General features: G+C 33.0%; 1 protein-coding gene across 3 annotated transcripts in view; it reads left to right on the top strand.

Moving 5' to 3' along the window:
• The window catches only part of LOC143236640 (alanine aminotransferase 1-like), a 50,546-nt gene extending 37,156 nt beyond the window's left edge, over positions 1-13,390 (top strand). The window contains exons 13-14 of one of the 3 annotated variants that reach the window (XM_076475009.1): positions 6,665-6,755; positions 10,668-13,390. In XM_076475009.1, coding sequence (XP_076331124.1) covers positions 6,665-6,755 — 91 coding nt within the window. In that variant the 3' untranslated portion in view covers positions 10,668-13,390. Of the gene's footprint in view, positions 1-6,664; positions 6,756-9,166; positions 9,351-10,095 lie in introns of those variants that run through there. The other 2 variants (XM_076475011.1, XM_076475010.1) reach the window with 2 other exon arrangements.
• Positions 13,391-14,465: the final 1,075 nt, after the last annotated feature.

Genomic DNA, 14,465 nt, shown 5'->3' with positions numbered 1-14,465 from the left:
TGTTCTTTTGTTGTTCATTCAAATTGTTCTTTGAAGGAAACCAATCAGCTAAAATGTGAACTACTCCCGATACCTTCATTGATCATTATCTGCTAAATCTGGCTGTGTCTTCCTGTGACAATTCTACACATGTCCTTTCACCTTTACATAGAGTAAGTCTTTTTGCTTACTTTCACCTCTGTTTTATTTTGATCTTTCCTAATCTTAGCATCTTCTTTACAGATCCTACCTTGTGGTGGGTGTTGCCTGGTCAAGTGTGCTTTGTCTCAAACCCACACTAATTGAAGTAACTAAATAACACTCAAGGTTGAGATGGAGTGTTTTGATGGCACAACTAGGTGCTTTCCTGTTGGTGTATATGTATATCTATACATTAGAAATCATTAAAATTATATATTTGGGGGATTATCATTCCTGAATGTCATGGGTAAAGCAGAAGGGGTTTTGCTTATTCCTACCAATCCTTTGATTCCTTAATTTGGTTTGATCTGCTTTTCAAATAGGGAATCACAGTCACTCATTGTACTGTCTCCTGTGTAACATTTCTCTGGTCTCCCCAATACATTTAACTTTTTACATCTTTTTCTTCTGGTGAAGCATGAGCACCCTTACCACTCTCATTTTCCATTTGCTTGGGTGATGGACCATAGAGGCTTCCTCTTGAGTGTAATTCCATGTTGTTATACTTGCGCTCATTTAGTCAGTTAGCAAGAAGAGGATGAAGCTGGTTTCCTATTGGTGCTTCCTCCAGATGTTTTCTGCTTGGGTAGACCACACTCAATAAAACCAATGATAAAATAATTATTGGAGCCAACCTGTGTGGGATCCTTCTACTAATTCTGGATTCAGGATGACAACACTCTGTTCCTACAGTTGTGTGCAGTAAACACCTCTCTTATTAATTTCAGTTGCAGAATGTTCTTTTTTGCTTCTGTGGTGGGATTTATGAGACTGTCTACCTCATAATACCAGCAAAGGAGCATCTGCACTCTGTTCCTGTAGTTGGGCAAGTGCTGCATGTCCTCCTCATAATTCCAGATGCAGCATGTTTCTGTCCTGCATATAAGGTTGAATTAGTTATAACTTTGCCTGTAATACCAATTACAGCTTTTTTTGTTCTTACAGAGAAGTCAAGGCAGTACCAAGACTGTAATGCCAAGTTTGGTTTTTCAAACTGATTATCAAACAAACGTTTTGGAAGTTTGTCCAGTTATGGCTGTTGCTTTCTTCATCTTCATTTTTCTTGTTGCTTGATGTATGACACATTCTTTACTTACACTTGAGGATTATGAATATTGATAACACAATTCACATGCCCTGGCCACTGGTAATATTTTCTTACACTGAAAACCTAAACTTGAATGCAAAATTATTTTAAAGTAGCTGAAATAAACCAATATTTTAGGCTTAAACAATCATTTAGCCATATAAATCAAAAGTGAGGATTAATAGTTTTAAATACGAGAATGAAAATTAAAGTTTGTCATGTAAAGACTACATTTGTTAAATGAAGTACCAGTAGATAATTTAAAATAAACTGCTTGTTATATTTTAATGGATATGATTTGAGTGATGAATTCTGATCAAATTCTTTGATACTGTAAATATTCTTTAGTTTTGCTCAATTTTTTAATATGATGATATATATTAAAATAGAGTAACTATTAACAGGGTGACACAATTTAATAGGACCTGGGAATTATGGTTGTTCCACATATGAAGAACATCCAGATGCTGTTAACCTTTTTTTAACTGGTCTTTATTGATACTTCAATTAAAATGTTTCCACCAGTTTTATCATAATTTTAAGACTTAAAAAAAATTGAAAAATTTCTGCAAAAAGTACCTAATCAAAAACACCTACAATTTATTTGGTTAGATATCATGACATTTGGTCTATATGCACCAACAAACCTCAGCAAGTAAAAAAGTTACAATTGATAGTAACACACTTTATATTTAGGATCACAATCCTATTATTTGGTAGAGACCTATAGTTTACAGAACAAACCAGATTCTTTATATATGATGGTAGTTTATCCTCTAAAACAGGGGTGTGCAACAGGCGCCCGCGGGCCACAACCCGGCCCGCCAAGCCATTTAGTGTGGCCCTAGTTGTTGTAATCTAACCATGTGGCCTGATCTGTAATCCAACGCAAATGGAATATTTTTAAAAGCATCGATCCTACGGGATTCCCAGGCTTCGACTCGACAAACTTCTAAAATTATCTTTGCTAGAGAGGAGCAGGCCAAATTCGATTGGTCGGCCTCCTTAGGGCATGAATAGGTGACGTGCACTAGCACTATTGTCTACGACTCAACGTCATGTCCTGAACCTCGCCTTCGCCCGCTGGCGACAATTTTCCCTAACCTCTGCTGTCCGTCATTCATTATTGGTGAAAATTTTATTACCTTTTACAGTTACTACAAGAGATTGAAGGTAAATTGATTATTATTTAGCATATTGTTGTGACTTTACTGAATTTATTAAAATTTTGCTTTCAGATGCATCTGATTCTATGTACAGTGTGACCTCGTTATTCGCGGGGTTACGTTATTTACCCTCCCGCGAATAGCGAAAACCGCGAATATTGGACGCAGTTTTAAAACGTATATGTATGCGATTATATACTATATGAAATGCTTCCCAAACACTAATGATACTTATACTCATTGATGCAGTAATAATGTAGCAATATTGCATACTGTTATGTATTTCACTAAATTGTACCGTGCGTTACCGGGCTGTGCTTTGCCGTTTGCGTTGTTGGGAAGCTGAGGCAGTCAGCCAATAGCAGTCCAATCTTGTTTGGTGAAGACGACAATTGAAAAAACGGCTTGATTGAGTAAATACAACAGAAATCTCCTCGAAAAGCCCTTTCAGTCTCTGTGACCTACAAAAACGCAGTTCGCGCATAACCCGCGAATATGCGGGGCCGCGAATGGCGAACCGCGAATAGGCGAGGTCACACTGTATTTTGCTATTCTCAATTAATTTAAGTACCGGAAGGCTATGATCGGGATGCCAATTTAGAAACATGTGTTTCTGTCCATAAGAGGTTCCATGTGTAAATAAATTCTATGTTTTTTTCTACTTTGCTATTTTCGTGAGAATAATTTTTGTTTTGATTTCAGGGCTAGTAAAATGTCAGCAGTTAAGAAACGAAAAATTGATGATGAGGGAAGGTTATTCAACAGTGAATGGTGCACAAAATATCTTGTTGTCCCACATAATCAAGGTGTTGTCTGCCTCGTCTGTCAAACTACAATTGCAGTCATGAAAGAGTACAATATTAAGCGACATTACGCAACTAAGCACTCCTCCCAGTTTGATGAAATTGTTGGTCAGGCACGAAAGGACAAAATTGAACATTTAAAACATCCATTGAAAAGCAACAAGGTGTTTTACCACTTTCAAGAAAAATTCAGAACTGGTGACAAAACTGAGTTTTAAGCTTTGTGAATGTATGGCAGAAAAGGGAAAGCCTTTCAGTGATGGAGAATTTATTAAAATTGTTTAACAATATTCACAGAATATGCATGTCCAGAGAAAAATATTTGGTGGAGCAAACTAGCCTTTCCGCTTTACTGTCTCACATGGGACAAAAGATCTTTCAGAAGACATCAAAGAAACTTTGAAAGAGATTGAATTCGTGTGAAGCTTTCAGTCTGGCTTTGGATGAAAGCACTGATATCAATAACACATCCCAACTTGTCATTTTCATCAGAGCTGTTACTGCAGGCTTTGATGTTTTCGAAGAGTTTTTAGATATGGCAAGCCTTTCCTCCACAACCACAGGACAGGATATTTGTGAACAAGTGCTTAAGGTTGTAGAAAAGTTTGAACTGAATCCTTATAAATTATGTGGTGTTACAACAGATGGTGCTCCTTCCATGACAGGTAGGACAAATGGATTCACCAAGAAATTTCTAACTGCAATTGGAGCACAAGACGTAGTTGTAAGCCATTGCATTATTCACCAAGAGAGCTTGTGCACCAAAGTTCTGGATTTTGCAGAAGTCATGAAAAATGTCGCCCAATGCGTAAATTATATTCGAACACGAGGATTAAATCATTGACAATTTAAAACTTTTTTAGATGAGCTGGACAGTGAGTATTCAGATGTTTTGTGCTTCTCTGCTGTACGTTGGCTTAGTATCTCTTCAAAGTAGAGATTCTGGAATCTGCGAGAGGAGATTAAGTTCTTCATGGAGAGCAAACGTCAGAATGTGGACTTCTTGAGCAATGAGAACTGGCTGAATGACTTAGCATTCCTCACAGACATTACACAGCATCTGTCTGATTTAAACTTAAAACTACAAGGGAAAAGTCAACTTGTGAATAAGTTGTTTGAGCATATTTGTGCTTTTGAGAAGAAATTGGAACTTTTCCAGGTTCAGTTGAGAAGAGCCATATTGACCCATTTTACATGTCTTGCAACCAGGAAACTGGAATTTCCTAATCTGGATTGCACCAAATATGGAACCAGTGTACAAAAGCTGCGTGATGAGTTTGCAAACAGATTTCCAGATTTCAGACAAATTGAAATTAGATTGAAATTGTTCGCTCAACCTTTTGATTTGGCAGTGGAAGACAGTCCTGATGATTGCCAAATGGAACTCATTGAACTGCAGGCTGACATGGACACTAAAAGGAAATTCTCTGAAAACAGTTTGCTAGACTTTTACAAACTCTGTGTACGTGAAAAGTTTCCCAATTTGTCCCGTCATGCACAAAGAATTGCCCCCTTTTTTGGTAGCACCTACTGCTGTGAGCAATTTTTCTCCAAAATGAAGCTCATCAAAACCAAATGTAGAAGTCAGCTGACTGATGAACATTTGACCAGTCAGTTAAGAGTGGCAACCACTTCTGTCAAAGCTGATATTGACAAGCTCTGCAAGGACTCTAAATTTCAAGTGTCGCACTAAAATGATCACTCATGCAAAAATATAAAATATTATTGCTTGCATTTTGAGAATTTTTTTAATTTATTGTGCATGTACACGAATAAGCTTGTTTTTTAAGTGGCCCCGCTTGATTGATGAAGTTGGTTATATGGCCCACCTACGAAAAATGTTGCACACCCCTGCTCTAAAACAATGTTCATTGCTTAATTTGTTTTAGTGCAACAAAATCTAGATTAACAGTTACCACCAGTAAGCACTTGCTACAGCCGTATCAAGCATCATTATTTATGCTGATTTTTTCATCTAATATCATGTGATACTAAAAGCTCTTTAATTAGGAAGATTTCATAAAATTTAGCAAATTAAAGAAGTTGCAATGAATAATAACTATCCACCCACATGATTCTTTTGAAACTTCTGTTAAAAAACTGCTAATCTAGTTTGCTAGGCCTAAGTAATACTTATATACCATTCAGACCCACATGCTGGACAATGAGATATAGTGGCCAACCTTTAATTACAGCCATTTTTGGCTCAGTTCCAAATATTTCCTGTTTCATGTTTGTAAAACATCTGCTGAAATTGGCACTCATACTGAGATTAACTTGGCTTGTGGTTTCCCATTTCTCAGTTCCAAGTAATCTCTTTGACTTCAGTAACATGGCCACCCAGGCTGGCTCTCATCTGCTACTGCCCAATTGAGAACTGTCAAGCAAAGTGAGGCTATTGCTGTATGTTGACTGAGAGCTGCCACATTTTGTAGGTGTAACAAACAGGTAACCATTGATGTCCCCTATTAGTGGGGCGTTAATCCTACCTGATGCTTCACACCTCATGTTGCACTGATGATCACACATACACGATCAAACAAACAGTATGCTTTCACACTCGTTTAAACTTTGTAATTTGTAACATTTCAAGTTCAGTGTCACTTTGGTCATCTCATGAACAGAAGATTTATTCAAAGGATAATATTCACAAATTACTTTCAAATTTTATCACCTTTCCCTCTATTTTGCAATAAATAGAGCTTTACTTTCTCAACCAAATCGTTGTTTTTGTTTTGCCATACTGTGCACACATTGTGATTTCCCACTGTGATTACCCCTACAAATCATGTAATGACCACTTCTTGTCATTTCCACATCTAATATTGATGGAAACAAGTGGCCCAGCATGGCCAGGTGGGTTAAGGCATTCAACTCGTAATCTGAGGGTCACAGGTTGGAAACCCTATTGCACCAAACATGCTTGCCCTTTCGGCCATGGGGGCATTATAAAGGGATGGTCAATCCCACTATTCATTAGTAAAAGAGTAGCCCAAGAGTTAGCAGTGGATGGTGATGATTAGCTGCCTTCCCTCTAGTCTTACACTGCTAAATTAGGGACAGCTAGCACAGATAGCCCTCATGTAGCTTTGCATGAAATTCTAAAAACCAACAAACAAACAGATGGAAATGACAGAAAGTTGTTGTATTTCTCATGTATTTCTTAACAGATTGCTTTACAATTTTGTCTGTGAAGTAATGATACAGTAGAGCACATCCACTGAAAATATATGATAGTAGAAAGTGGAAAATCACTAAACTATCACTCCTGTTAATAACACAGTGTGTGTTCTGTGCATTGTTTTGGTCACATGACACACTATTGTGTGTCTTGATTTAAAATAAAAACTAAAAATTAGGATAGTAGTTATTTATGTATACAGATTTTATTGCTGAAATAACTGTTAAATGTTTTCTCTTTTATACAGAACAACGATCTTACCACAAACAGAGAAACTCAAGACTATGTTAAGTCATCTGAAGGATTTTCATGAAAAATTTATGGAAGAATACAAATAGGTTAGTATCTAGATAGCTTAATTAAAATTACATTTTAAAAACTTTTATTTTTAAAAAATGCTATGACTCGTTAAATTTACCTGGCATTATCAGATGGAAACAATTCAATAAGGGGACAATGTCATAAAGCATTGCAGTATTGTTAGTAATGCTACATAACTAAGCAATAAAATAAAAACAAGTCAATAATAAATCTTAAATGAAAAGAGATTGAAAGAAAATATACTTTTATACCTGAATAGTAACTGATTTGTTTTTTAATAAAGATATTTTCTGATTTTTTCTATTTATATTATTTTCTCTGCTAATGATTTTAATATCTGCAAAAATAAGTGTGCTTATTTTGAGTTATGTGCTCAAACAAAATGGAAGAGGCTTTTAAATGTTTTTTCTAATTTTGCAAATACTTGTCGAATGGTTTCTCCAGTGTAAGAATTATCATAATATTTAAGCACACAGCTCAAAGTAAACGTTTTTTTGTTTTCAGATGTTAAATTCATTGGCAGAAAAAAATAACATGAGTAGAAAAATTCAGAGAAGCTCTCTTTCATTAAAGAGAACCATAAATTAAAATTGTTCAGATGTGAAGTTATATTTATTTTAATTTTTCTCTATTTAACAACTATGTTTGGCTTGCTTTTATTTTATTTCTTACCTAGGTAGTTTCACTATTGATCCAAGGTCAATCTAGCAAAATGAAATGTTTTTTAAAAGTAAAAAAAGAAAGTTTTTAAAAACATAAGTATCTGTTTTATCCATAAACAAAATGTTGATTTTTCATGCTACAAGTTCTTTCTTTTATTTAATTTAGTATAGAACTTAGTTTTGTCTGATTCATTTTTGAAGTACATATTATGACAAAACTGATTAAGAAACTTCATACAAGTTAAGCTCTTCTAACTTTTGAACTCCCACTGCCAAAAAATAGTGTTGCATTTGTTATCTTAAGATTATTCACAGACTAACAAAATATTCTGAAACTTGCTTGTCAAAAGTATGCAACAATTTTTGTTCCACTTTAGAAGTTTAAATGCATATTTAAACAGAAAGAATGGTAATTTTTGTAACTTTAAAATAACTTTAAATTTTACACTATTCTGAAAAGTGCATTAAATTTACTACTTAACTGGTACTTCCTGTCAAACTTAGCATGAAAGAAAAGAAAAAGCTTTCCATATAGAAGGGCCACAAATGCATCAGAAAGAGAAAACATAATGTGTTCTTAACACTTGGTAGTTTTTGTGTGCACTCCTTAATGGTTCACTGCAGTTGGTTTCTTGTGTGACTTGTAATACTAGAACTTAGGATACCAACCCATTGTTTGGTTCTGCACTAAAACTATCAAAGGTACCAATTCAGCATGCTAGTTCTGTGATTTTCATGGCTTAAATAAATAGTACTAAAGTTACTACTATAGTTGTGTTCCAAAAGCTTGCTAGTTATATGTTTCTATGGTTTATAAACAGTGTTATAAACTACCAAAATTACTACTAGAATAGTTTTCCTAAACTGACTAGTTCTGTGATTTGTATGACTTATGAATAGTTTTGTTAACTATCAAAGTTATTACTACTAGAGTGGTTTTAAAACTTGCTAATTTTATGAGTTGTATAGCTTATAAATAGTTATAATTACCAGAGTTACTATAACAGTGGTGTTCCTAAACTTGATAGTTTTGTGATTTGCATGAATTATAAGTAGTGTAATAAACTACTAATGTTATTACTGCAGTGATGTTTTAAAGCTTGCTAGCTCTATAAACTAAACTTATGTCATTGAGAAATTAATATAAAGTTAGTAGGCAATAAACTCTAAAATAGCTATAGTGTATAGAATGTAATAAAAACCGATGACTAGAGTGTATAGGATATAAATAACACAGAAAGACTTCAGTATTTTGAATATAATTGGAAAAAAAAACAACTACTGTACATGTAATGTAAACCAATATGAAAGACTACAATGTATAGAATTCCAACCAAAAGAAGAAAAATATGGTGTATAGAACATCATCCAAAATATGACAATTGTATTTAAAGTGAATTTGGAATAAGAAAACAAAAGTATAGAATAGCTATTTGGAAGAGTGTGAAACTATTTTGAGGAAGAAAATGTGGCAGAAACCTTTTCTAAGCTGTTTGTATGATAGAAATAACGTTTTTTGAGACTGGAAAGGCTAACATTTGCAAATGAATGCAGTATTTTTTTTCCCCAGTCTCCTTATTTACATAATTTCAACCTGGAGATTTCTTTGTGACAATGTTTTATTGAAATATATTAAACTGTGATCTTACAATAGATTGTTTCTACACAGATAAATTTATACACAATGAAAAATACCTTAGGTGTTATTTGCCCCAAAAGAATTTCATGTATTTTGAGAATCAAAACAACCTCCTTTAACATTTCAGATGGATGCTGTCTCTCTAGATTTAAAACTCCAGACTACTTGTGTCACATTTTATTTTATTTTTACTTGTTATCCTTACAAAATCATAAGAAAGGCACACATCCCAAATATGCCTACTCCAGTCTGTGCAGTTTGTCACATGGTATCTTCCTTCAAAGTTGCATCAATTTTGGTATCTATAAAGGGTGAGCCAAAAGTGTGGACAGCAAGAATAGGTTTATGGTTATATTAATGCAATTGTATATTATAACTATGTTGCAACTATATTATTTGTGTACAATTTTATAATTACATTTGTTTTAATTTAATCTGTTTTCTTTTTTTTTTAGATTGTTAATAGAACCCATAATGTCACCTACTGTCCACCTACTTTTGGCTCACCCTGTATTATAATATCATGAGAAAAGCATAAACCTATCTGTTTCAGTCTGTAGAGTTTGTATAAAGTATTGTATTAAGTCTCTTTTGAATTGATGGAAATGTAAGGAAACTGCACATCAAAATGTTTTTTTTTAATTGTTTGGTTTTTTGATCCCTTACAATCAGAATGGCAATACAAAGAAAATTAGTACATTGCACCAAAGTATATGTTTTTCAAGTTTTAAGACAATTAATCCAGAAAGAAAGAAAATACAATGTATCTCCATTCTTGTTGGGGAAGAATTAATTATTGTATGATAAAAAGGGCATTTCTGAGGTAATAGTGTAATATGAAGAGTTTTAGTATGACATGAAGTTTTGTAGGTGATAGTATTGTAGAAAGAGAGTTTGGGCTGAACAATAGTAAAACATAATGTTTCTTCTTATTTTTGCTGCAAACTGGAGTTTATTCAATTTGTGATTTGTTGATTATATTTTTTAAAATTCTGTTGTTGCATTGATTCCATTCAGTGTAGAACTTTATTTAGTCTTGTTTGTTATTATTTTTAGAAACCTTGAAATGTATTTTGTAATCTTGCCAACAATATAAAGTTCCTCACCTAGCACAATGCTTCTCAACTATGGTTCCACAGAACCATCTGGATCCTGTACAGACATCTAGGGGTTTCACAAGATATTGGGATTTCTTGAAATGCAAGAATTTCACATATTCCATTGCTTTAATACGTACTAGTTACGTAATTGCAATCCAGTTACATTGTATTTCTTTATTAGTATAGCAGGTTTCATAATAACACAATATAAGTCACAGCATTGTTTTAAATTAATGAATGAGACTAGATACAAATAACTGATAGTACTGCAATAATGTGTTTTGTAAAGAATGCTGTGAAAGGTTCTGTGATACAAATTTGATGCCAGAAGAGTTCCATGGATACAAAAAGATTGACAACACCTGTCCTAGCATACAAGAGTTGATAGTTATAACTCTTGTAAAGTCTGAGTAGTTTTAAGGTAATTGCATTTGTTATTTACACCAGTTTCAGTTCAAACCAGTACATGTCTGTTGTTGTGTGGTAATCAAATGAAAAGTGTTAAAATAAATTGTCTTGTTTTTTTAGGTTAATCTCTGGACACAGAAAACGTACCAAAAGTGGATACATACATGTTTTATATATTTTTTGTGCCATTGATATGAATGTAAAAATTGCTTTCACCATCTGTGTTGTATGTCTGAAGCAGCATAGTTAAACCAAACAAGTTGGTGTTGTGGCCCTGTAGTTAGTATTAAGTTGGTTTAAAAAAAAATAAAAAAATTACACATTTGTCTTGCAGGTTATGATACACATTATTTTTAAATGTTCATTTTTTGAATTAAGATATTCTATCCTTGTAAACTTACTTTAAAAAAATGTATAGCTTCAAATGGTTTTGTAATGAGGAGAAAGTAAAGAAAAATTACTATGGTTTATAATGTACAAAGAAACACTTAAAACTAATTGTAAGTAATGATATTGAAGGTATTTGATTTATTAGGAAAATAGGTTCATATTGTAACCTTCGTGAAGTTAGAGATATATCTTGAAATGTGTTATCTTAAAGAAAGAGAAAATAATTTTAATGTTTTGTGAAATGTTTTCTGTCTTTGACTGAAAAGATAGGAACTTCACTTGCTTTGATGTATTTAAACATTAGTATCACCTTTTTATCATTATAAAATTGGTATATGCTAAACCTGAAAAAATGACAGTTTTAACTAAAGAAAGAGTTTAAAAAGTTTTCAACAAATATTCCTGTTCATAAGTACTTCTCTAAGTCAAAGGTACTTTTGTGATTGTTCTAATTGTATTTTTATTTTGAAAATAATGTATTAGTAAATAGTGTTTTGTTTTCTGAACTAGAAATGTTGATGAGAATGATGTTATGTTACTAAATAAATAGGTTTTTAAACAAATTTTGAAATATTCAGGAATTTTTGAAGATGAAAAGTAACTTCATCCTCTTCTTCAGAAAACAAACACCCTTCTTGCTGTTGATGAAGGAATTGTCACACTTTTAAAGGGTTTAAACATTTGAAGCATTTTTCGTCCTTTTTGTATTAATCCATGGTGCTCTTTCTTTCAAAGTGACATACATAATATTTATATATTAAATATACTTTTCTGCAAAATAAAAATCCAATTTAAATGTAACCATTTACTTAAATACCAAGGATCTTACTACTGTTTAGGTTTTAGTATAAATTCATTAAGTGTCTCTTATCACTAAGAAAAACATTTATGTGAAACTCAGTTCTGTTAATATTTTAGTTTGTTAACGCCTAAGTTTGACATTTTTAACTGAAGCAATAACTGTTCTGTTTAAAAAATGAAGAGAAAAATCTTTAATTTTCAAAAAATTATGTATCTGTGGTTGAGCAGAAAAGGTTTATTTAAAATACACAGGATAGTAGATTAAAGCTTGAGAATGTTTTCAGTTTTTTCTTAAAGAAGAAAAAATGTGATTTGTGTATTTTTTTTATATTATATGGAATACTAATAATTCTTTTCTGTGGCAGAAAAGTTGCATTAAGTAATTAGGGACAATTTGATACACACATGTTAGTTCCAGAAGTCTCTGACACTTCATGAAAATGGTCTTTTTCAGATTTTTCTTTTGTGCAGAATATATATACACTGAGTTGTATGAAATTCTGTATTTGCAGATATGGTTTAGAGTATATTTTTATTATACAGAATTGTTTGATATTAAACCAAGGGTTGCATTTTAGAATTATTTTTGTGATAACATTGTTTATGAACTTGTATAAAACCCAGTGTTAATTTATGTTTTTCTCTTTTAGTTCTGTTTGTAGTAGAATTAGACATGAACTTTTCACTTTTTTTTAGAATTTCTAGAACATATCTGAAATAACTATTTTTCTATAAATCACAGTTGTATTTTAGTCATTAATCATTTAGATTTGTACTAGTTTTAAAATTGTCATAGTTAATGCATTTAAACGTTTTTAGATTTTTATTGCAAAAAGTATAATTAAGTTCAGCAAGCAGTACTTAATTTTAGATAGTTTTTACATAGTAGGTTATGTTCAAAATTAGAAAACTGTATATAGAATATTAGATATCTGTAGTAAAGATCAAATGGTAAAAAACAAAAGATGCAAGTCTCTCACCATTGCCATAGGAAAATAACTTTATGAAGATACTCACCTATTAAGAGTTCACTAGTTTAGGTATCTGAAATGCATTAATGATGGTCACACTAACTGTATACATTTCAGGACTCAGTGTTTTGGTGTTGAAATAAAAATACTGTGCTGTTTTGTTAGGCCTTTTTGTAAACCAATACTGAAAGGGTAGTGAAAGTGTATTTCCTCACATATTAATCAAAATCATGTTTGTTTAAACAAATAGGCTTCCTTCTCCTGATATTTCTTTTATTTTAATAGTAACAAAGAAAGCAAATCAGCACCTTGTTATTGAATTCAATAAATTTTGATATGAAAGTAACAACTTAAGTAACTACTTGCTATGTTTTTCATCACAACTTTCTGTTCCTTCTTTAAGGCACTACAAGTTACAGTTTCTTGTTATTCCTTGAGAAGCAAGTGTTGTTTTGAATGAGGATATTGTTTTAGGTTAAACTGTGGTCTGTAGTGGTCTAGTCTTTCTACTCGCAAACTGTATTTTAATTTAGTTTTAACTTTTTTCTCAAATACGTTAAAATCATGAAGTGTGAAATGTTGATGAACGTGACCGTCTTGTGTCTCAAGTAATGCTGTTGTACTAACCTAACTTGGTTGTAGTTTGTATTCTCAGAATTAAAAATTGATCTTGAAGCAGCAGATCCTTGTAGCAAGAAATTAAATTTCTGTAAACGCTACAGACGACTCAAAGAGGCATAACATAAGACACAACAATGTAATAAAGTTTTCATTACAGTTAAACTACTTTTCTATTACCAAAAATACTAAACTTTAAAGGCTCGACACGGCCAGGTGGTTAAGGCACTCGACTCGTAATCCGAGGGTCACGGATTCTAATCCCCGTCGCACCAAGCATGCAGTAGCTGGTGATGACTAGCTGCCTTCTCTCAAGTCTTACACTGCAATCGCAGATAGCCCTCGTGTAGCTTTGCTCAAAATTCAAAAACAAGCAAACTAAACTTTCAGATATAGTGATCTACTATAAAAATACATTTACAAAGTGTACGTTAGAGAAATAACCTCGTATGATACAATATTACCAATAGTTTAGTATAACGGATAAGATAATATTTCAAATAATGTTACAATTACAAATGCGTTGTTTTAGCACAGTAGGTGTCAAGATGTCAACACAGTTACTCGAGTAAACAAAAGTAAAAAGAACAACGTAGTTTTGGTTAAATATGCTATTAAAAAGGGAGTTCTGACTGAAACGATATCTTTGAACCTCGTTATTAACCGAGTTCTAGAACACACCCCGCCTTTTGTTACTTTCAAAGTTCATACAGATTCACGCCAGTTTTTGATGTTAAGAAAACGAACAACAAACTTCCGGCATAAAAAGTTGTGTATTATGAGGATTATGTATTTCGTCTGATAAATAATTTTAATCAATGAAAACAAATCACAAAAGGAAATTATTCGCTTATTTCTAAATCATGAAACCTACAAAATAGTTTGCGTTACACGGCCCGGCATGGCCAGGTGGGTTAAGGCGTTCGACTCGTTATCTGAGAATCGCAGGGTCGAATCTCCGTCGCGCCAAACGTGCTCGTCTTTTCAGTCGTAGGGGTGTTATAAATTCACGGTCAATCCCATTATTCGTTGGTAAAAGAGTAGCCCAAGAGTTGGTGTGAGTGGTGGTGACTAGCTGCCTTCCCTCTGGTCTTACACTGCTAAATTAGGGACGGCTAGCGCAGATAGCCTTCGTGTA

The sequence above is a fragment of the Tachypleus tridentatus genome, chromosome 13 (genome assembly GCF_004210375.1).
Source record: "Tachypleus tridentatus isolate NWPU-2018 chromosome 13, ASM421037v1, whole genome shotgun sequence".
NCBI lineage: Eukaryota > Metazoa > Arthropoda > Merostomata > Xiphosura > Limulidae > Tachypleus > Tachypleus tridentatus.
The sequence above is the reverse complement of the archived record's forward strand: the minus strand, read 5'-3'. Positions and strand labels throughout refer to the sequence as shown.